Below are 25,263 nucleotides of genomic sequence, written 5' to 3'. Positions count from 1 at the left end.
GCCAGGGGGAAAAGAATGAGATCAGAGTATTCCCTGCTTTCCTCTCTGCAGGGTCACATCATGCTCATGTTGTTATTATTTTGTTTCCTAAGGTTCTGAATGCACTTGACACTGCTGACCATTCTATCTTTGAAACTCTCTCCTAATGGCTTTGGCTCCTCCACTCTTACTGCTTTCTGACCTCTTTGTCTGGCTGTTCCTTCTTAACCTCCTTTGCAGTCTCCTCGTCTGTCTACACTTTAATTTCTGATATTCCCATAGGTTGGTAATAAATTATCTTCTCATTGTATGTGCTTTCCCTGAGTGAGCTGATATAATTCCATGGTTTCCCTTATTAGCTAAATGTGAAAGGTTGCCACCCACCCGTCCTCCTGCCCAGGACATCAGATGCATGTATCTCATTACCTTCTGGTCATCTGCACTAGGAGGTCTCAGAAGAATTTTGTATTAACAGGGCCCAAAGAGAACTGATCTTCACCTTGAAACTGACCCTCCAAAAATACTCCTGTCTCAGTAAATGACATCATTACAGCTCCTTAGACCCTGGAGTCTTTCTTAATTAATGAAAGAAGGATTCTCTCACATCCCATTTCCAAATGTATTAGCAAATCTTACTGGTTCTATCTTCAAAATAAAATCCAAAACTAACTCTTTCTACCTCCGTTGTTACCATGCCGATCCACTTCCACTACCATCTCTTGACTAAATTATAGAAAGTCTCCTAAGTATTCTCCCTACTTAGGCTTTTCCCTATGGCAGACTCCACTCTCATATCCCCCCTTTCCTCTACTGCAAGTTTATTCTCAACCCAGTACTCAGAGGGATCTTAGTGCTTACAGGCATTTTTACTAAAGATTTAGTGAGGCTCGGAGATTTTACTTGGCAGAAACACAAGCGGCTTAAAACCAAATGTCAGGATACTCTGTTCCTAAAACTCCTCTTCCGTTTCCATGTCTTGGGTTCCAATTTTCCTCCACTTTTCCTCCACCCACACTCCTATGTTTTCCTCTACTTCTCTCTTCTCCTAATTCCTGTTCTTTTAGATTTTTCTAAGATAAAATTTAAGGAACAATAAAGTAATGAATCTTAAGTGTACAGATTAATGAATTTCTACATATGTACATTCCCATATAACTACCATCAGATACACAGAATACTCCAGCATCCTAGAAGGCTCACCTGTATAGCTCTCATCAATTCCCTTGCTATCTGCCCTCTGAGTTTAACCAATGGAGAGCCCAGCAGGAGTTGCAGAGAATGAGGTCAGAGTATTTATTCCCTGGTTCTCTCACAGAAGGGTCACATCATGCTCCTGGAGGTTAGTTTCTCAAAGTGGCCCTCCTGATATGACTCCAAGTTTCTAGTAACCTCTCTTTAACCTATACCCTTAGAGGTGTGGTAAAAGCTATTACAGGCTCAAAAGCTACATTATCCCCTATAGTATATCCTGGCCATGCCTTTGTGAATGGCTCCTTTATTACACCTTCCTTGAGTTATCTTAATTCAAATGTGCCACCTGTTTCCTGCTGAGATCTTGTCTGATATAGCAGGCAATTGATAAAATCCTGGTCAATGAATAAGTGATGCTTCCTTCTAATGTCATAAGGATACCTTTCTGCAGGAAAGCCCTTTTGCTAATGGTGGAAGAAAAAAGACAAAGGAATAAAGGGGAAAACAACAAAGCTCATTCACTGTAGCTTGGTCTTTAAGTGATTTTTATTATTTGTGCAAGTGAGCAAGTTCTCTTTCATTTTAATTTGAAGGACAATTTAAATGCATGCAAAATATAACTACACTAAGAAATTCATGCCTTAGAAAGACACAATAGCATAGTGGTTAAAAGCGTGGGCCTCAAAGCCAAACTGCAAGTTATCAGCTTTTTGACTGTGAACCAATCATTCGGCTTTACTGTGGCTCCATTTCCTTTCCTGTAAAACGAACATAATAGTATTACCTATCCAAGGCTGCCATGTTGCACAATTCAAAGGAATGCTCTTTATAAGAATATAAACAAAGTGGTGTTCTCTAGAGTCATGCAATGCTATAGCCCAAAAGCTCCCTTTTATGACTGCTAGGATAAATTAGGGGTAAGACACAGGTATTAACCCTATGGGAGTTCGTGGGCTCCCATAATGACTGTTATAAGGATAAATAGGGTTAATACACATGACTCATGATATAAAAGAAGAGACTGGAAAACCAGAGGTTTGTAATCTATGGTAAGGAATCTGGATTTGATTCTAACTGCAACTGGGAGACACTGGAGGGACATTAGCAGAGAGTTCCAGAGCTCCTAATAACATTACTCTCTCTCAGACAGAGCAGTCTTCCCTAAACTAATCATGCACCCCATAAGTATGCTTTGGTGAATGATGGACCACATGACAGACGGTGGTCCCATAAGATTATAATGGAGCTGAAAAATTCCGAGTAACTTCAGAGATCCTGTAGTCACTGTAACACCACAGTGCAATATATTACCTTTTCTACCTCAGATATACAAATACTTATCATTTTGTTACAATTGCGTATGGTATTCAGCATAGTTACATGCTGCATAGGCTTACAGCCTAGGAGCAATAGGAGCTGTACACCCTAAGTGTATAGGAGGCTATACCATTTAGGTTTATGTAAGTACACTCTATGAAGTTCAAACAACAAAACTGCCTAAGGACACATTTCTCACACAGGATCCCCATTGTTAAGCAATGCAGGACTATATCAGCATGGCTCACTCCTTTTTCTCCTTCATGTCTCACTCAAATATCACTTCATTAGAGACCGTCTCTGATCAATATATACAAGAAAGTCCCTTCTCTGATCAATATATATAAAATAGTTAAGTCCCTTCTCTCCCCCCACCGACTTACTTTTGAGACTCTCTATCCTTATTCTCTCACTCCTTCACCATAGCACCAGAAATGTCACATGCACATGTCTATCCCCACACACCCCACCCCTGACTAGAGTGTAGGTTAGATGGGGGTAAGGACTTTGTTTTGCTCACTCCTGTATCCTCAGCGTTTATAACAGTGTGGGCACATAGAAGATACTTAATAAATATTATTTGAATGTATGGTGACTAGCAAATAATAAGTACTTAATTAGTGTTAGCAACTATTATAAATCTCATTAAGTCACTCATAATACTAAATGAAGAATACATACCTTGAATCATTTCACTGATTTTGTTACAGATTCCTACAGCAAAATCCCTTTGGGAAAAGAGAACAGAAAAAACTTTAAAACCAAAAAATTACACTTGCTTGTATTTTCTAAAGACTTAAAAGAAATAAAACACAATTAGCACAGAAGAAATCCAATATTCCAAACTGCAACTAACATTCCAAGGTCAGGTGCTCGGATTAGAGGAGGTGGTAAGAAACACAACTAAAACAAAAACTCCAGCAACCAAATGGGCTATGTCAACACTGCTGTAAAGCAGCTCACTTAGGCCATTATCACAATACAGTGTTATTTTTTCATAACACTAACAAGCATCTGAAATTATTTTGTGTTTATATAACAACAGGGCCTGACCTTTTTCACCCCTATATTTCTGGTACTTAGAAAAGTGTCTGAACATGGTGGATATTCAGTAAGTATTTCTTTAATAACCATAAAAAGACTTCTCATAACAACTTGAAATTTAAAAATCAGTTACATACCTTTAGGGCCAAGAAACTGCAAACTAGGAGACTGCAGGCTTTTTGTGTGTAACAATATTTTCAAAACTATTTTTTAAATAACATTTTAAAAATTCTTAATGTCAACATTTAAATATAGTGAGTCCAAATAGAATAATCTGGTTTTTCAGATTATCCCCTCTCCTTTGCCAAAAATTGAGACCTGAGCACTGGGCATCCATTCCCGCACTGTTAATGACAGGCTGGTGCCATGGGGCACTTTAGATGGAGCGGATGTGCTTCAGTTCACCACAGATGCCACTAGGGGACACTGTTCTCACTGACAATGTTCACCTGGCCCCTGAAAGCATCTGAGCTTGTAACTCCTGCTTTGCGACCCAGACACTAGCAATTTAAAATTTTCTGGTTCAGAATAAAACAGATGTGGTGACGGTAGAAGACAGGGGAAGAAAAGGATTAAATAAATTCTAAAGGTCTTATTTGGCTTGTTACTCTGATTTAATATCCAAAACCGATCAATACAGACACCAGAAAAAAAATCTATCAGCACTGACCGAGATATGTGATCTCAAGCCAGGTCATTATTTCTGGGAGAAGACATGAACACTGATCTCAAAAATACAAATCTTGTCAGCTGGTGACAGTAGCTCACACCTGTAATCCCAGAAATTTGGGAGGCTGAGGTGAGAGGATCACTTGGGTCCAGGAGTTCGAGGCTGCAGTGTGCCATAACTGCATCACTGCATTCCAGCCTAGGTGACAAGAGACTCATTTGGTATTTTTTAATACAATAAATTACAAGTTATCACATTAAAGCATGGTATATTAAAAACTGTTTCTACATAAACTGCTAATTTAGATGTTTAATCATCATTTCCACAAGTGAAGAATCTTGCTGTTTCTCTTACTTGGTCTTAATCATTTTCCAAAACCAGTAATTACACAGACTGAAATAAAATTAGCTTCTAATAAGAACACAAGAGAAAAACTGAACTAAAAGTGATTCTCATATATAAAATTTAATCACTAAATTACAAATTTATCATCCAAATTTAGAAACTAAATTTAGAAAACTATTTTTGGAAGCACTGGAAGTACACATTTAATCTGACAGACTATGAAGCACTGACACCTTGGCAATGGTAATCAGATGATAATTATTCACTAGGCACAACTCTTAATCAGTAAAAGTACAGTCATGTACAGCATAATAACGTTTTGGTCAACAACAAATCACATATATGACAGCGGCTTCAAGAGATTATAACAGAGCTGAAAAATTCATATTGACCAGAGATGTCTTGATGTCTGACCCTGTGTAGGTCTAGGTTAATGTATGTGTCCCTGTGTGTTTTCTTTGAGGGGTCTCACTATGTTGCCTAGGCTGGTCTTGCACTCCTGAGCTCAAGCAGATACCTCGGCCTCAGCCTCCCAATTACAGGCTGGAATTACAGGCGTGAGACACTGTGCCCAGTTATGTCTTAATTTTAACAAAAAAAGCTTACAGAATAAGGATATAAAGAAATACGTTTATCCAGCTATATGTTTGCATTTTAAGCTAAGTGTTATTATAAAAGAGTCAAAAAGTTAAAAGAAATTAAGACTGTATAAAGTTAAAAAGTTATAGTAAGTTAAAGCTAATTTATTATTGAAGGAAGAAAAACTTCAAAAATAAATTCAGTGAAGCCTTAGTGTACAGTGTTCAGGAAGTCTACAGTAGTAATACAGTAACGTCCTAGGCTTTCACTTTCATTTACCGCTCACTCACTGATCACCCAGCGCAAATTCCAGTCCTGCAAGCTCCATTCATGGTAAGTGCCCTATACAGGAATACCATTTTTATCTTTTATGCCACATTTTTACTGAGCCTTTTCTATGTGTAGATATACAAATACTTACCACTGCCAATTGCCTACAGTATTCAGTATAGAAATATGCTATACAGGTTTACAGCCTAGGGGCAACATGTTATACCATATAACCTAGGTGTATAGTAGGTTATACCATCTAGATTTGTGTAAGTCCTCTATGATGTTTGCACAATGATGAAATTGCCTAACAATGCATTTCTCAGAATGTAACCTCATAGTTAAGAGACATGTGACTGAAATTTTTAAAAGTCCTCAAAACCAATGACTCTCAATGAGAAAAAAAAATGCTTATTTTCAAAGGCACAAAAAGGAACTGTACTTATTCAGATATTTCTGATCATCAATTACTGCCACATCTATTTATTAATTTTGATCCATGAAATTAAAAACTATATGCTTTCTATTATCTACTTTTTCAATAAGAATTACTGGAACTCTGAAGGTTTGATAAGAATAGCTGAAGGGGCCGGGCACAGTGGCTCACGCCTGTAATTCCAGAACTTTGGGAGGCCGAGGCAGGTGGATCACCTGAGGTCAGGAGTTCAAGACCAGCCTGGCCAACATGCTGAAACCCCGTCTCTATTAAAAATACAAAAGTTAGCTAGGGATGGTGGCAGGCGCCTATAATCCCAGCTACTTGGGAGGCTGAGGCAGAAGAATTGCTTGAACCCGGGAGGCGGAGGTTACTGTGAGCTGAGATTGTGCCCCTGTACTCCAGCCTGGGTGACAAGAGCGAAACTCCATCTCAAAAAACAAAACAAAACAAAAGCTGAAGAGAAGGGTATGCAAATACTAATTTTTTTAATGTTAAAAAAAATTTATTATTCACCTGGTTATAAAACTGGAACTTGTTCATGCCAAGATATAGAGAAATTTATAAAAAGAAAACAAAAATTATATACAATCTTACCACTCAGAGACAAGATTTTTATATATATCCTTCCAGTCTTTTTTTCTATTGCATAAATATAAATACTAGGCCTTTTTGTTTTTTCAACAAACCTGTTATATTACGTAAGTTATTAGGGTTTTTTTTTTTAAACAAACCTGTCATATTACATAACCTATTATGTAAACTGCTTCCAAATACGTTTCTAAAAACATTTAAGTTTTTACCGTATTCTATTGTATGATCATAATTTATCTAAGCTCAATGGCAGAAATTTAGGTTGCTTCTCATTTCTTTTGTTGTTACAAGTAACACTACAACTAGCATCCATACAAATAATTATCAGTACATATTACTGATATCTTAGGATAAATTCTGGAAGTGAATTTCCTGGGTCAAAGGGATGTACCTGTTTAAGGCTTTTCACACATATTACCAAAACACTCCCCAGAAGGCAATGCTACTTTTCCTGTCAGTCAGGGGGATATTATATTTTATGTTACAGAAGAGAAACAAGCCAATCAAACATAGTAATAAAACCATGGTCAACATTTAATCCTCCGGCCCCCCTCCAAAAAATACTGTTCTGTAAAACAAGTGTAGGATATGACATTCTGAATAGGTTAAAATTGGTTTTAATTCAAGTTATTGTCTTTGCCAAACTGTGGACAGCTCTAATGCAAAACAAATTAACATTAGAAGACAGTGGGTAAGCATTTTAGTATTACAGATGTATATGTCTGAGAGAAGCTCCTTAGTGAATAAAACCTCTGCTACCCAATGAAGCCTTCCCCAACTAATCTATGTTGATCCTGTCCTTCTGGAAACTCATTTCATTTACACAATTAATGCCAACATTTGTACTTACATTTTCTATTTTATGAATTTAAGTCTTGTTTCCCCAGTGTAAGGTAAACCTTCTCAGAAAATATACCTTGTCATTTAGGGATGTGCTTTTGTATGCTTACTTTGACTGTGCAGAGAAGTTTGCAGCAGCAAAAACAGCAGCTTCAACTTCTACATTATCATGTGAATCTAAACTCTGACGAATACTGTGATGAGCATTCTTCCTCTCAGGAATTATTGATGCCAGACTTCCCAACATCCTACAGAAATAGAGAAAGCCAAGAATATCGGGCATATGATAAAGTCAAGGTCAGAAAAGGAAGAGGCCAGGCAAAGCCAGATTATCAAAACTAAAGTTTATAGGTAATTCCATGTAACTCTGGTTAATAAAGCATAACTTTAGAAATCCATGACTCAAATTTTAAACACTTTTACATATTTCAATATGTCAGAAAAATTAAGACGGCTTATCTAAAAAGCAAAATTTTTAACAATCACCTTGAAGTACATTCCAGGTACCAAACAGCCCAGAAAGGAAACTTCTGAATTATTAAAGCATCAAAATATCAATTTTCCAATGTTGCATAAAGAAGTCCATTTCAGCAAAGCATTAAGAATACTACATTTTTGCTGTTAAGCAGATACACAAAGTAAAAAAAAGTAAGACCTCCCAATCTTTTTTTCCCACATCAGTAAATATTGGTATGATGATTTTCAAATGTCCTCAAGATCAAGAAAGGAGTGGTTGAGTACACCCTTGGGGCTCATGCCAGAATCAACAATGGTGCAGACGGTAAAGTTTAGAAAACAGTCTACTTCATAATAAAATTACACAATTAGAAAGGAAAAAAATCTATTGTTTGTGATATAAACCACAGACAGTAGTTTGAAAAATCCTTTCAGTAGAAAGGCATAAATTTTAGAAATTTGCAAAACACTGCAGTAAACAAAACCTACAATGTTCCTACAATGACAACCTTTTTCAAAGTCAACATCCTAAATAACCTTCCAATGTGACATGTAATCACCTAATTATTCCCTGTAATTACACTCAATTAATTAGTATTGTCCTAGTACTATTAAGTTTAAGTAATACTATTAGTAGCAAGAAACTAAAATGGACTAAATATGTAATTTATATTTAATTTGAAGGTTTTGAAATTATACATTTTTCAAAAGAAACAACAAATGACTATTAATCTATTATACCAGAAAAGATTAGACTAGTCTAATACTGACACATTTAACGACTTATTCCCACTGCTTCCAGCTTAATTGTTCTCTTTCTACTTGAGTACCTCCTTCTAGAACGTTTACAAAATAGGTCCTATATGGCAAACCTCCTAAGGCCTTGTGTACCTGAGAATCTTTTTATTTTACTACTCTTTTAAATGAAAACTGGATAGATATAAAATTCTTAGCTCAATTTTCCTTTAATACTTATTGCAACAAGTGTTACTATTGAAAAATCTGATTTAAATCTAATTTTTTTTTTCCTTTAAAGTGATCCTTCTTTTTGGAAGCTTTCTAGAGATCGCTGGTTTTACTGATAACCATAGTGCTTAAAAAAAGAGTTGAGGCAAGAGTCAACTGCCATGACTTAGAGAAGGGCAAGCATGCAAAATGAATAACAAATATTAATCTACATTCTTACCAAAATATTCAGGCTAGCTTTAAATGATTTATGAAATTCATTCCACCAGTTAAATTCTATTATCTTTTGATTTAAAAAAAAACCACATTTGTGAAAAACAATTCAAACATTACAAAAAAAGACAAATGAAAAAGCCTCTTGTAATCTATAACCCAAAGACTCTACCAAAAATAATCACTGTTAACGGTATATATTCCTCTAGATTTTTTTCTGAGCCTATATAAACATATATATTAGTATTAACTGACAAAATGAGTTAATGAAATTGATACTATTTGACAACTTTTTAAAACTTAGTATCTTTCTATGTCAGCATATATAGACTCACAACTCACTTTACTCTTTAAAAGTTATACAGTAGTTCACAAATAGCCATTCCCACGTTGATTTTTCCCCAATTTTTCATTCCACAAAAATGACACTATAATCATCTATATACATATATTCACCAACTTTTAAAAATGATTTTAAAAATTCCTACAGGTACATTTGCTGAAGTAAAGGGCAAAAATATCTTAAGTTTAAATTCTGGGCCAGATGCAGTGGCTCCCACCTGTAATCCCAACACTATGGTAGGCTGAGGTGGGCAGATCACCTGAGGTCAGGTATTCAAGACCAGCCAGCCTGGCCAACATGGTGAAATTGTGCCTCTACTAAAAGTAAAAAAATTAGCTGAGCGTGGTAGCGGGCACCTATAATCCCAGCTACCTGGAAGGCTGCGGCAGGAGAATTGCCTGAACCCAGGAGGCAGAGGTTGCAGGGAGCCGAGATCACGCCACTGCACTCCAGCCTGGGCGACAGACTGAGACTCCATCTCAATAAATAAATAAATAAATAAATAAATAAATAAATTCTATTGAATATAGCTTTCAAAAGATGAAAATCAATTAACTGACTTTAAAATATCACATACTGCTCACAATTTAATCACTCAAAAGGCAAAGAAATGACAAAAGCTTGACTTCAAAAGAAATGACTAAACTCTGAACAAGAAGAACTGATTCTTGGTGTGGAAAAAAGGACATTCAGGGAAGATGTGACATCCCGAACTTCCTGGTTAAAAAGAAAACTGTCTGGGCAGGGTAGGTCAGAAATGAACCCTATAATTTAGAAAAGTGAATTTCAAAAGATATAAAAAGTTATAGATATGATTCTATAAATGGCAGAGCTAAAAAGAGAATATGGTTCAAGCTGGATATAAGGCTTACAAAATGAAATTCTAACAAATACATTTTTAAAAATACGCCAAGAAAGAAAAGAAAAAGCTAAAGAAACTATAGTGGTTATATCTGATATTCTCCGGTGAGATCAAATATGATTTATCACATTAAAAATGATCACATAATCAGGGAAGAATATAGAAAACTGACAGAAAACATTAAGTACAAGGTCAGGAAGGCAAAGTTCAAAATGAGCTGAGGCTGTTATATTGAGATCCACCAAGTTATTTGATCAGAACACCTACCTATATAGAGATGCATTTCAAACACAAGTTAGGCAACAATTTATAACCAAAACAGTTAACATAGATGTTAACTAAAAAGCATTTGCAGATTGGGATGGTTATCACAGTTTTGCCTTGACTCTTAGTCAAAAAACCAAAAACAACTCCTAATATTCAAAATGAAAAATGTAAATATACTGCCTTTTTTGTACATAACTACAGTTCAAATAATCTTATAGTGAATTATTACAGTACAGTATACCTGAGGGTGATGGCTCTTGCCACGGGATCATTACTATGAATCACAGAAAAAATTCTCTTCACAAATTCATCCACGTTTAGAATCTTCTCCAAATGTTTCTCACTTTGTTGGGTAACTTTAAGAACACACAGTCTCAGGAAATTATTTCTAGAAAAACCAGAAATAAAATAAATTAGGTCACTTTAGAAAGTAATATTTAATTAGGAATCAAAGCAACACTAATAATATTAAATTTTAGCAACAGCAAATATTTTTCAATCTTATCATTATTTGTTTCACTACTAAAAGAGTTAATTAAAGTTTGTACTTTACGTGGACACTAAGCATAAGCAGTTAGCTATGCTATAGTGTTGCTGCAAGACACCAAAATGGCAGTGACACAAGGAGAAAACCTAGAGCAGAACTAAATCTCCTCAAACTATATTATAACCAAGGCCAGGAAGTCAGATGGTCTTTCTCTTCTCTTGGGCTTATTCCACAACTTCTCTTCTCCTCAAGTGTGGTACTGCGTACATATGAGCACATGAGCACATGGAGAATGGCAGAAAGCAGCAGAAGAGGGAATGGTGGGGGCGAAAAAGCAAACAGGCATGTATTCAGTACTTATATGTTTCAGGTACTTCACAGACATGCATCTCATGCTATAAAATAAATTATTAAATCAGCAACTTCTCAAAAACAATCTGTACAAAGCCACAGATTTTCCTGAAGTATACACTAAAATATCAAGGTTGTCTTAATTTTATTCTGTTCTCCAAAGAAATAAGTATTGTCTAAATTATACTCTTCATTTTTGCTTTAAACGTCATTAAATCTCACACTGATGTGCTGCACACAGTCATGTGTATCCACTAATGGTAACTAACCAGGTGGAAGTCCTAAAAGGCAAAAAGAAAAAGACCACAATAGAAAACAAGAAATATGAACAAAGTACTTTAGAACATTGAGGCTTTAAAAAGACTTACCCAACTCTGAAAACATCAGCTAACTTTAGGAATGCAGAATTGATAAGAATAGGGAATGGATACTTCTGAAAAAGTCTGGGAAAGCGAACAACTGCTTCGCACTGTTCACCAAGTTTGCCAGATCTTAGGCCTATGGAAAAAAAAGCACAGAGAGGGAAGAACAGTTTGCATATTTGTGGCTACAAAGCAAAAATAGCAAATATTAATTTACTAGATAGTGAAGAAATAATCATTCTTAAGAAGCAGGTAAAGTATAATTCATTACCCTTTTAAAAGTAAAAATGGTATATCAAATAGTAATCTGGAAATCACTACTTTTAGATAAACGATAATGAAAACAATTTTTAAGGTAAGAGTTAAGAATATTCAAAGCCACAAAATAAAGCTCAACACATTTAAAAGGACTGAAATCATACAACGCATGTTTTCTGACCACATGGAATTAAATTAGAAAAAAGAAAAAAAAAAAAGCACCTTTAACCCATAGGTCTAGGCTAGGCATGGTGGCTCATGCCCGTAATCTCAACACTTTGAGAGGCTGGGAAAAGGAGGACTGCTTGAGCTCAGGAGTTCATGACCAGCCTGAACAACATAGTAAGACCTTGTCTCTACGAAAAAAAATAAAAAATAAAAAAATAAAAAAAATCCAAGCGTGGTAGTGTGCGCCTGTGGACCCAGCTACTGGGGAGGCTGAGGTGGATGAATCACTTGAGCCTGGGAGGTTGAAGCTGCGGTGAACTGTGATTGTGTCACCGTGCTCCAGCCCGGGCAGCAGCGCAAGACCCCATTTCAAAAAAAAATTTTTAAGTAACAAATAAATAAATAACTCACAGCTGAAAGAAGAAATTAGAAAAATATTTTGAACTGAATGAAAATAAAAGCACAATCTATGGAATGCAACTAGAGTAGTGCTTCAAGGAACATTTGTAACATTGAAGGCTTATATTAAGAAAGAAGAAAGTTCTAAAATCAATGATCTAACAAAGGTACCAACATAATTCAATGTGGAAAGAATAATCTTTTAAACATGTGATTCTGGAAAAGCTAGATAAGCATAGCAAAAAGAATCAACCTCCTCCCTTCCATCATACACAAAAATTAACTCAAAATGAACAACAGAGCTCAGTGTAAGAGCTAAAATTATAAACTATGTAGAAGAAGACATAAAGAAAATTTTTATGAGCTTGGGTTAGGCAAAGAATTCTTAGATAAAACAAAAGGCATAAATCATAAAATTAAAAAGTGGTAAGTTAAATTCCATCAAAATTTAAAACTTCTGCTCTTCAAAAGACACTGTTAAGAAGATGAAAAGACAACCCACATACTGAAAGAAAACATTTACAAAACACATATGTGATAAAGGACTTCATCCACAGTTGTTGTAAATCAATAATACAAACCAATTTTTTAAATGGATAAGAATTAAAGAGAAATTTCATTGAGGAAAAATATATGGATGGCAAATATAAGCACATGAACAGATGCTCAACAGTGTCATCAGGGAAATGAAGATTTAAAACTCCAAAAAGATACCACTACACATTCACTAGAATGGCAAAAACTTTAAAAAGACCAACAATGCAAGTGCTAATGAGGATATGGGGTAACTATAACTCTCACACATTGTTAGTGGGAATGTAAAACCGTTCAGCTCTTTTGACAACCCTCTGGCTCTTTCTTTTAATTTTCATTTTTCCTTTATTTTAGATTCAGGGGGTACATGTGCAAGTTTGCTAATGGGTATACTGTGAGACGCTGAAGTTTGGGGTATGAATAATCCTATTACCCAGGTAGTGAGCATAGTACCCCAATAGGTAGTTTTTCAACTCTTCCCCTCTCCCTCCCTGCTTACTTTTAGAGTCCCCGGTGTCTACTGTTCCTCTCTTTATGTCCATGTGTACCCAAAGCTTAGCTCCCACTTACAAGTGAGAACATACAGTATTTGATTTTCTGTTCCTACATTAATGTGCTTAGGGTAATGGCCTCCAGCTGCATCCATGCTGCTGCAAAAGACATGGTTTCATTCTTTTTTATGGCTGCATAGTATTCTATGGTGTATATGTACCACATTTTCTTTATCCAATCCATGATTGACATGCATCTAGGTTGATTCCACATCTTTGCTATAGTTAACAGCGCTGGGATAAACATATGAGTACATGTGTCTTTTGGGCAGAATGATTTATTTTCTTTTGGGTATATATCCAGTAATGGGATTACTGGGTTGAATGGCAGTTCTAAGTTCTTTGACAAATCTCCAAACTGCTTTCTACACCGGCTGAACTAATTTACATTCCCACCAACAGCACATATATAAGCATTCCCTTTTCTTCACAGCCTTACCAGCAAGTTATTTTTTGACTTTTCAATAATAGCCATATTGACGGGTGTGCGATGGTATCTCACTATGGTTTTAATTTACATTTCTCTGATGATTACTGAAGCTGAGCATTTTTTTCGTGTTTGTGGACTCCTTGTATGTCTTCTTTTGAGAATGTCTTTTCATGTCCTTTGCCCACTTTTTAATAGGGTTATTTGGTTTTTGCTTGTTGAATTAAGTTCCTTATAGACTAGATATTACACCTTTGTCAGATGCGTAGTTTGCAAATATTTTCTTCCATTCTGTAGGCTGTTTACTCTGTTGATAGTTTCTTTCGCTGTGCAGATGCTCTTTTGCTTAATTAGGTCCCACTTGTCAATTTTTGGTTTTGTTGCAACTGCTTTTGAGGATTTAGTCATAAATTCTTTCCCAAGGCTGATGTCGAGAATGGTACTTCCTAGGTTTTCTTCTAGGATTCTTACAGTTTGAGATCTTACATTTGAATATTAAATCCACCCTGAGTTAATTTTTGTATATGGTGAAAGGGAGGGGGGTCCAGTTTCATTCTTCTGCATAGGGCTAGCCAGCTATCCCTGTACCATTTATTGCACAGCGAGTCCTTTTCCCATTGCTTATTTTTATCAACTTTGTTGAAGATCAGATGGCTGTAGGTGTGCAGCTTTATCTCCGGGTTCTCTATTCTGCTGTTTGTGTGACTGCGTGTGTGCCAATACCATGCTGTTTTGGTTACTGTGGCCTTACAGAATAGTTTGAAATTGGGTAATGTGATGCCTTCAGTTTTGTTATTTTCCTTAGGATTGGTTTGGCTATTTAGACTCTTTTTTGGTTCCACATGAATTTTATAAGAGTTTTTTTTTTTCTAATTCTGTGAAAAATGACGTTGATAGTTTGACAGTAATAGCACTCTGTAGATTGCTTTGGGCAGTGTGGCCATTTTAACGATATTGATTCTTCCAATCCATGAGCGTGGAATGTTTTTCCATTTGTGTCACCTATGATTCCTTTTGGTAGTGTTTTGTAGTTCTCCTTGTAGAGATCTTTCACCTCCTTGGTTAGAGGTATCCCTAGGCATTTTATTTTTTGTTGGTTCTTTTTTAATACAGGTAAACATACTAGACACATAGCAATGCTACTTTTAGCTATTTATCCAAATGAAATGAAAACATATGTCGACACAAAGATCTGTATGCAAATATTCACAGCAGCTTTATTCATTAATAGCCCCAAACTGGAAACACATATGTTCACCAACTGGTAAATGAATAAACAAACTGTGGTATATCCATGCAATGAACTACTACTCAGCAATAAAAAACGAACCAGTTACTGACGCATACAACAACAAAGGTGTATCTCTGTTGTGTAGCTTTGAAATGATTACAATAGTCTGCAATTGTGAGTGAAATGTTCTGCTGTGGTAAGAACATGGAGTGTAATCTCCCTCCCTGATGACATGGCTCCTAGCATTGAAAACCTTGTTGTCATCATAGATCTCCAGTGTTGGTCAGATCTTCTCTCCAGAGAACATCTCATAGAAAGGTACACCTCAAACTTCAATTAGACTTTACATTCACAGTGGCCTGTTTCCATCCTAAATGCACAACTAGACTTTACTAATTGGACTCTAAATGAAACTAGTATTTACTCACATGTGGTTGATGGACTTTGTCTATCAAATGTATTCCCTGTGAGATTTGTTCTTATTATTCTCCCCCTCTAAACATTGTGAACAAGGTGGGGAAAACTCTTTCTGTATGGTAATAAACCATGTGATTTGTGAAATCATACCTTATTTTAACCACATAAAACAATCTCAAAATCATTATGCTGAGTGAAAGAAGCCAGACCCGAAAGACTACACTTACTTACTGTATGATTCTATTTTATATGACATTCTGGAAGAGGCAAAACTATAGTGACAAAAAATAGACTGGTGGTAGCTGGGAGCTAGAGAAAGGGAACTGACTGCACAGGCACACAAGGAAAGTTTTTCGGGTAAAGGAAATATTCTATGTCTTGACTATGGTCATGGTTTCATGACTACATACATTTGGTGAATTTTATCTGATACAAATTATACCTCACTAAATCTGATTTTTTAAAAAATTTAAAAAACCCAACCAACAAAAAAGAATTAATATTCAATTTTCTAAAAAATTCATTAGGAATTGGCCCTTTCCTATGCCCTTTTAAGGTTGATGTAGTGCTTTAAGAAGCTAACATAGAAGGATAAAATAAGTCTCTACAAAACCCAGAGAAGAGATTGGAACACTCCTCTGGATCCTGCCTGGAGTCACAGCTGAACCAGGAAAAAAAAAATTCACTAAGAGTGAATACGTTGGTAAGGATTTAATACCATCAATTTCAAATGTCTCTGTTTAGTATTTTACCAGTCATAAAATGTTAATTATATCCTCACAGGAATAAGTATCTTAGAATATCTCCGTCCAGTAACCTTTGATTATTCTTAAAAAAACAAGAAAGGAGGCCAGGCGCAGTGGCTCACGCCTGTAATCCCAGCACTTTGGTAGGCCGAGGCAGGCAGATCACCTGAGGCCAGGAGTTCAAGACCAGCCTGGGCAATATGGTAAAACCTCGTCTCTACCAAAAAAAATTACAAAAATTAGCCCAGCGTGATGGCAGGGACCTGTAATCACAGCTGCTCAAGAGGCTGAGACACGAGAATTGCTTGAACTTGGAGGCAGAGGTTGCAGTGAGCCAGTATCGCGCCACTCACTCCACTCCAGCCTGGGTGACAGAGACCCTGTCTCCAAAAACCAAAAAGACAAAGGAAATCTGAAGGCTCTTCCTAGTTGCCACAATGTTTCATACAAAAGACAACCACAAAGTAAAACTGCATAGGTAATTTCTCTCATTTACTAATGAGTGATGTTCTGTAATGCACTCATGTTAGTTATTCAGTACTTAGAACATTATTTCCTCATAGGAAAATAATAGCACTATCAGCACTCATAGTACTCTGGAACCTAATAACCATTTATAATAAAAGTTTCTATGGGATAATTAACATTTCTAACTGAGATAGAACACATTCCTCCTTCATCTGGTCCCTCCTCCCTTTCACCCCCATACACACACAAAGAACTGCCTCTGAAGCTCTAGAAATCTTTTTCCTATCAAACACACAACGCCAAAAGGGGTAATTCCACATAGCTGGGAGTGTGGCTCACATAGCCTTAAAGGCTTTTCTAAAAGCCTGATATGAAAAACGGGTCAAGGGACACACAGATAAGGCACAGAAGAGGAAAGACATAGCTGAGGATGGAGGTGAGAGGAAGAGACAAGGAACAGAGATGTGTGCTTATGTGTATGTGTTGGCAAAGGGGTTGAAACAATCCACAGTAATTGGATTGTTTCATTTTCTTCTTACTTCCAGTAGCTGAGTTACATACAAAGGATGGTAAAGTTCTGTTTGTAATGAATTAACCTTGGCTGAGATGAAAAAGGCATAGTAGGAAACAGCCTATGTACAGGTAGTCTCCTTGACAGAATATAATCATGTTTTATCTTCCCTGAAAAACAGAACCAAAGACCATATTGATTTGTTTAAACATGCTGATTTAAAATGTACCAAAGATTATTTTGAATGAAGCCAGAGAATGTTTTATCTAATATCGTCAAACTTTTTTATCTGAGATAAAGTAGACTCTCATTCCTCTATAACAACTCCATGGGGTAAATGAGTTAAAGAATATTAAATCTCTTCTGTATTTTCTGATGTAAGAGCCCTCCTTAGGAAAGGGGAAGTGAGAAGTACGCTGGCTCTGAAGGATAGGAGTTAAGGTGAAAAAGAAGGAAAAAGTGCTTTAAAAGCCTATTATTTAGCAACAGCCCTGGGTTGGCGTAGTATGGTACTCATCTTGCTTGCTCTAGGCCAATTTTGTAGGCACTGGAAAACAGGAGCTCAGCACATTCCAGTTCTAGTATAAGAGGGTTAGACATTTTATTTGTATTGCTTGCTACAGGAGGAATGCCCTGGTCATAAGACCACTAATCATAAGAATACTACTGTGAGCCCAGAGATAAGATTAAGAAGGATGGATGTGATTGCCATACCTACATTTTATTTTGTATTCTTCCACCAAAAAAACAAAACAAAACAAAAACAAAAACAGATCCCTCCTGCTTTTCTGTGCCTGGACTTAAATAGCGCTTAACTCAGTTGCAACATGCATGTAGACCAGGGGAATTAAAATAGGCTGTAAAATCATTTATTCATTCAAAATTCATTTGACAGAAGTAAAGCATGCATTATTCTAATCTTATTTTGCACTTAAAATGTGCAGAGCTTTTTGCCATGCTAGTGGTTTTCAGCTTTGCTCTGCATCAGCAATATCTGTTAAGTTTTTGAAAAATATCTATGCTAGGGGTTTTACTCCAAATCTACTAAATATATGGGGCAGAGTCCCAGGCATCTGTTTAACTTTGAAAAGGTTGGTTTTTTTTTGTTTTTTTTTGAGACAGTCTCACTCTGTCGCCCAGGCTGGAGTGCAGTGGCGCGATCTCAGCTCACTGCAACCTCCGCCCCCGCGGTTCAAGTGATTCTTGTGATGCAGCCTGCCGAGCAGCTGGGATTATAGGTGTGCACCACCACACCCCGTTAAGTTTTATATTTTTAGTAGAGACAGGATTTCACCATGTTGGCCAGGCTGATCTCAAACTCCCAACCTCAGGTGATCCTCCCGCCTCAGCCTCCCAAAATACTAGGATTACAGGCATGAGCCACTGTGCCCAGCCAGCACCTAGATTCTCAAGTTAACTTCTGCCACCTGATAACTTATTTGACTGGCCTGCCCACACTGATTACACTGGAGTTAGAAAACTGCTAGGCTGCCGAATTTGGTCCTCAGAATGCTGTTATCTGACAGGCACAATGTTTTTAAAGGTTTTGAACACACTGTCAGGTTTTACAAACCATACTTCACATAAAACCCCAGGATCTCTGGTTTTAGAAAAGTAAAAGATCTGAAATGTTACTGAAGAAGGTAGGAGTGTCTGACCAAAGAAACACAGTAGTACTGCAGAAACATTACAGTACTGCAGGTCCGTGAAGGCCAGTGTGTATTTGGCTGCCATTTATGATGATAGCCATGTACCCTACTGTATGACTTTCTGCAGCAATTTTTGACTGCCTTTAAGGATAGTAAAGAATGGAACCTTGGATGTGAATTTAAAGTACTGGTAAGAAAGTAAATGAAGTTAATAAAATGAGGGACCATGAAATCTAAGCTGAACAAAGAAGTAAAACAGGTACAGAAAAGTAGAGAGGTGAAATACTGAGGTCTGAATGAAAATAAAGACCAGCCAAAATAGCAGTTAATCATAATGATAATGATAATACACATGAAGTGCTTATTCTGTGCCAGTCACTCTGAAGCACTTTACATGTATTAAAGTCTCACTAAAAATCACATAAATTAGGCACCATTATTTTCCCCATTTGAAAGGTGAGGAAACAGGCACAGACTAGTTAAGCAATTTGCATAAGAAACAACAATGCTAACAAATGACAGAGTTGGGATTCAAATTCTGGCAATGTGGCTCCAGAGGCTATAGTGCTAACCATTATGCTAAAATATATCTATAGCAAGCAACTAGAAAGAAAGAGATTAAGATTCAAGAATGAGACATTTAAATGAGTGATTAAATAGTGGAATTCTGAGGTGATGAATTCTAGGGAATTAGGGGAATGCCATAAATTATGGTAAACTTGGGGTTTGGGATATACATTAATCAAGTTTTCAAAACAGCACAAATCTCCAAGTTGCATCTGTCAGCAGTTCTTAGTTGCAAGCAACAGAAGCTAACTCTGGCTTATTAGGCAGAAAATGAGTTTATTAAAAGCTTACGAACCATTTTTAAGGTTAAATTTCTAGGAACACCTAATATCACACTACCCAAACAACTGGATGGAGGAACCCTGTCTTTGGTAGGAAACACCAGATGCAACAATGAGCTCTGCTGTCATCTAGGAATATTGTAGCCATTGTTGTTGCTACTGTACACTAGAAATACCGCTGCTGCCAGGGCAGAACTGTGAGTGGACAGTTCAACTCTTCCTTCTTGCATCTCTAACTTCTAAATCAGACAGTGAGAAGGAGGTGTGTCTGACTAACAGAGCCTAAGTCAGATCCTGCATTCTTGCAAAGGAAACTAGGAAATGAGTTTTTGCTTCTACCTTGGTTAGACAAGGTTCATGCTATGGGACATTCCTTAAGCACAAAAAGAGTGTTCAAAAGATATTAAGCAACCATCAACATAACTAACATCCACTACAAAGAACACTGCAAATAAAACCTTACCAAACAAACACAATTTAGGAGAATTTGTGACATACATTTGCTGAGAAATGAGGATGATTCGAAATTGAACCATAATACAAACAAATCTTGAAATCTATACATTAATAAAAGGTGTCGGGGGGACATGGGTACAAATATGAACACAAGCATACAACCCACAGCTTAAAAAATTGATGGCAAAGCCAATTTTTATATTTAAAAAGCAGAAATAGAAACAAGTAAAATGATAGTGAAAACTAATGAGGCATTAATAAGGCAGCATCCATCCCCCAAATTTCAGAAAATGTCTGTAAATGTACATGGTAAGATATATGCAACGTCATCCAGTATGCACATGGGAATACTAATTTAGAATCCTAAACAAATTTGAGTTTATGTATACCAACTTCTAGGAATATTTAATAACTTATTTTGCAAATTCCAAGACAGTAAATCTTAGTAATATACAAAAATGAGTCTGTGGGTTTCAGTAAAAACTTGAATTTTTGGATTAGTTCATAGTCCATGAAGGAATTACCAATCAGGCTGCTGGTTTTTATGTGGCATTAAGTTGCCCAGAGTCTCACCTTAGCTTCAATTCTGTATGTTTTTTTTTGTTTTGTTTTGTTTTTTGAGACCGAGTTTCATTCTTGTCGCCCAGGATGGAGTGCAATGGCACAATCTCAGCTCACTGCAACCTCTGCCTCCTGGGTTCAAGTGACTCTCCTGTCTCAGCCTCCCAAGTAGCTGGGATTACAGGTGCCTGCCACCACCCCCAGCTAATTTTTGTATTTTTAGTAGAGACAGAGTTTCACCATCTTGGGCAGGTTGGTCTCAAACTCCTGACCTCAGGTGATCCGCCCACCTCGGCCTCCCAAAGTGCTGCAACGACAGGTGTGAGCCACTGCGCCCGGCCTAATTCTACATGATTTTATAGGTCCGCTTCTCAACACTCTCAGACTGTGTGGTCTGGCAGCAGAGATTCTTAGGAGAAAGAATTTGACTCCGTGTGGGTCACACGCCTCCTTCTGAATCAATCAGTTATGGTAGGGAATTAGTCACCTGAAACAAATCTGGCTGCTGAGGCCTTTCTCTTCAGAAGGGCCTATGAAGATACTTCCTCAAAGGCCTCATATTTGTTTACTGAAACACCAACGACATCTGAGCCATATAGATAATGTAAAAGCAATCTGTGGTCTTTTTTGACAATCTTGATGGTCTGAGAATTCTGGAATACAGGTGAGGTGACAGCGTCTAAGGGGGAATTAGAGTGTAGAGATAGTTTCCTGATTCACATCATTTCTCTATTTCATAACTAAATTTTTCATTAAGCACACCATCAAGCTTTTTCACGCAGCATTACGTCCACCAGCACCTCTAGTAACAAATCTACCCTCTATGTTTCCTCCCTTCCCATTGCATCAGCTGCAAGAAAAGGAATGAGTCACTGCTCTCTTCCCCATTGCTTTCATCTCATCCTTTCCAAGGTCAACACTGCAGAAGGCAGATAGGCTGAATAATGTCATTTAAGAGACTCCTCTTTTCCCAGGTGGAAAGAGATCTTGCATAAGTTTTCCCAAATCATCAGGATAACCTCCCATCAGCTGATCTAAAAATGTTTAGACTAAGAAATTATATTAGTGAAAAAGTTACACTAATTTTTGTGAGACGCATTCTTCATATTGCCAATTACGTACAGTAATGATTATATCATGAAATGTGTCAGATAAACATAAGCTGTAATGTATTTGATTATAACACTTAACTCTGCTTGTGTATGCTCAGTCTTACAGAAGCTCAGTCAGCATGGCCATCAGCCTACAACTTTCAATGCCTTCCCATTGCACTCTGCGCAAAATCCAACTTCTTGTCCTAACAGCGCCACATTTGATCTAGCATTGTCTATCTCCTTATATTTGTATGCAAGCTCCTTAAAGATGTCTTGTTTGCCAATATAGCCCCTAGTCTGAGTACAGAGCCTGAGACAATGCAGTGGTCAGTAAATATCTGTTGAGTAAATGAATGGCTATCATATGGAGGATGATTTTCCTGTTACTAACTACATCCTAAAGTAATGGAATTGAGTCAGCTTCAAAATAGCATCCACTTATTCCTATAGAGATCAGAAACAACCAGCTTACTGCCAATGCTTGCTCAAAAGGCTCAGAATAAAGTACAATAGGTTATAAATATATAACAGGTTATGAATAGCAGCATTTCCCGAGTGTGTTTCCAGCGACACCAGTGCCACAAAATATTTATTTAAAATAGCGTTCAAAGGTTACATCTGATGTCTAACTGTCTACTCATCTCCATTTGAATGTCTAAGAGACATCTCAAATTTAACATATCACAAACTGATTTGATTTCACTAAACATACATACATCCTCCCAGTAGCTCAGACCAAAAACCTCTAAATTTTCTTGACCACTTACTCTTATATCCTCATCTAATCCATTAGCAAATCTTGTTGGCTCTACCTTGAGAGTATATCCAGAATCTCTGCACTTCACACATTTTCAGTGTCACCACCTTGGTCCAAGCCACTATATTCTTTTCCCTGGATTGTTATAGTTGCCTTCTCATTGGTCTCCCTACTTGGGTCCCTGACCCTCCCCACTTCAGTCTATTCTCCCACACTAGCCAGACTGATACTTTCCAAAGGAAAGTCAGATCATGTCACACACCTGCTGAAAATCCTCCGTGGTTTCCTATCTCACTCAGAATAAAAGCCAGTCCTTTTGATGGCTTGCATGGCCCTACCTGAACTGGACTCTGGTTATCTTTCTTTCTTTTTTTTTTTTTTTTTGAGACACAGTCTTGTTCTGTTGCCCAGGCTGGAGTGCAGTGGTGTGATCTCGGCTTACTGGAAGCTCCGCCTCCCAGGTTCACGACATTCTCCTGCCTCAGCCTCCCCAGTAGCTGGAACTACAGGCGCCCGCCACCATGCCCGGCTAATTTTTTGTATTTTGTTTAGAGACAGGGTTTCACTGAGCTAGCCAGGATGGTCTCGATCTCCTGACTTCATGATCCACCCACCTCGGCCTCCCAAAGTGCTAGGATTACAGGTGTGAGCCACCCGTGCCCAACCAACTCTGGTTATCTTTCTATACTCATTGTCTATTACTTTGCTCCAGATAACTGCATGCATAGGAGGCTTCTACCTCAGGGCCTTTGCACTTGCTGTTCCTCCACTTGATTGAGGAGGTCTTTCTTGCCTATCCTTCATAAAATAAGAAATCAACTCCAGCCCCTGATCAGTTTTCTCCAGTCCCCTTCATTGCTTCATTTTCCTTTAGAATATGTATCACTAACTGTCACGTGTTTGCTGTATTTGCTGAGTGTCTGCATCTGCTGTCTAGAATGTAAGCTCTATAAGGGCAGGAGTTTTGTTTTGTTTCATTAACTGCCATGTTCCTAGTACAAAGCCTGATCAAATAGGTCATGTGTCTGAGTGTCTGTGCTGAGGTGGGGGAGATATTTCAGAAACAGCATTCCTTGGAGTTTGGGAACAAAAAAAGAGTTGTAACTTGTAGCCTTCTGACCTTTAGCTCACAAAACAGAAGTACTTTAACAGGTACAAGATGAAATGACTCAATATTTAAAATACTCAACTATATTCTACATGAAACTGGCTATTTCTATAACTTAATTCCCTAACAGCTTTAAAAGATACTATAGGTGAGATGAAAAAGAACAAGTCATCTTTCTGAGCCTGAGATTCATCTGTAAAATACGCCGGGCATTGCTGGGAGGAGTGAAAATGATCACTTACTCTGTGTCTAAGATTGACACCTGATTTCTTTCTTACAGATATAAAATATTTTCATTTCAACTTTTCTTTAAAAAGGAAAATTGTGACTTTTTTCTTACAACTGTAAAATTTGAGGAATTAAACAATTCTAGACTCCTCTTCAGTGCCCCATCTTGATCACTGTTCCACAACCACTATCCTACTGTCAGCATGGTACAAGCTCAGCTGGACCAGCATGATAGAAAATGTCCTTAGAACTGGTAGGGATAAGAAAGAGATGTATCAGAATGAGGAGGAAAGTGTTTGAGAAACACATTGAAGGCCGGGCGCAGTGGCTCATGCCTGTAATCCCAGCACTTTGGAAGGCCGAGGCGGATGGATCACCTGAGGTCAGGAGTTGGAGACCAGCCTGGCCAACATGGTGAAACTCCGTCTCTACTAAAAATACAAAAATTAGGCGGGCGTGGTGGTGGGCACCTGTAATCCCAGCTACTCGGGAGGCTGAGGCAGGAGAATCACTTGAACCCGAGAAGCAGAGGTTGCAGTGAGCCGAGATCGCGCCACTGCACTCTAGCCTGGGCAACAGAGCAAGACTCCGTCTCCAAAAAAAAAAAAGAAAAGAAAAACATATTTAATACTATAATTTTATTTTTCAGAGGAGAAAAACCCTATAGATTTGGTAAGAGAAAGAAAAGTTCAACATCATTTTCTTGGTTGATGGGAGTGCACTAAAGATATTGAGACTCAACCAAAGGAATATCCCATTGGGGGTTGTGAAATTTTTGTGTTTATCAGGAGGTAAAAGCTTTTATAAGAGCCTGAAAAACTCTTATTTAGACTAACCCACTAAAAATATTCACAGTTTAAAAAATAAACGGAAAAAGAGTCCCAAAAACGTTAATAGACATATCCAACTCAGAAAACTAAGAAGTGGCTCAAAGGGGACTTAAAGAGAGATCCTTCTGAGTTCTAGTCCTGTTCTCCAACATTATATATTGGCTACGATTAATCAAGATTTAATTGTATACCAGCTGCCGAAATGTTTCCCGTACAATAAAAATCCTTAATATGAAACAGGTTTCATATCACCAGTCGAGTTCTTTACTGACAAATTTCCGACCTTGCGTCCCAAATCCATATCTATATCTCTTCAGCATTTACTAAATGCTTGTTTTGCATACCATTAAGTCACTTAATACAACAATTCTGCCGGCTCAATGGTACTGTACCCACTTGGTAGACGACAAACCGAGGCTAGATGAAATTAATCATAAAATTAGCGGCACT

The 25,263-nt window shown here is 37.3% G+C and overlaps 1 protein-coding gene across 4 annotated transcripts in view; it reads right to left on the bottom strand.

The window, feature by feature from the left end:
• The window catches only part of INTS7 (integrator complex subunit 7), a 112,661-nt gene that overhangs the window by 86,506 nt on the left and 892 nt on the right, over positions 1-25,263 (bottom strand). For 3 of the 4 annotated variants that reach the window (XM_011975781.1, XM_011975783.1, XM_011975782.1), the window contains exons 2-5: positions 11,579-11,708; positions 10,614-10,760; positions 7,376-7,513; positions 3,169-3,215 (exon numbers count right to left, since the gene is read on the bottom strand). In XM_011975781.1, the coding sequence (XP_011831171.1) occupies positions 3,169-3,215; positions 7,376-7,513; positions 10,614-10,760; positions 11,579-11,708 (462 nt within the window). The remainder of the gene's footprint in view (positions 1-3,168; positions 3,216-7,375; positions 7,514-10,613; positions 10,761-11,578; positions 11,709-25,263) is intronic. The other variant, XM_011975784.1, reaches the window with a different exon arrangement.

This window comes from Mandrillus leucophaeus, unplaced genomic scaffold (assembly GCF_000951045.1).
Source record: "Mandrillus leucophaeus isolate KB7577 unplaced genomic scaffold, Mleu.le_1.0 Scaffold159, whole genome shotgun sequence".
NCBI classification, from domain to species: Eukaryota; Metazoa; Chordata; class Mammalia; order Primates; family Cercopithecidae; genus Mandrillus; species Mandrillus leucophaeus.
Note: the sequence above shows the minus strand (reverse complement) of the source record. Positions and strands in the feature narration are given on the sequence as shown.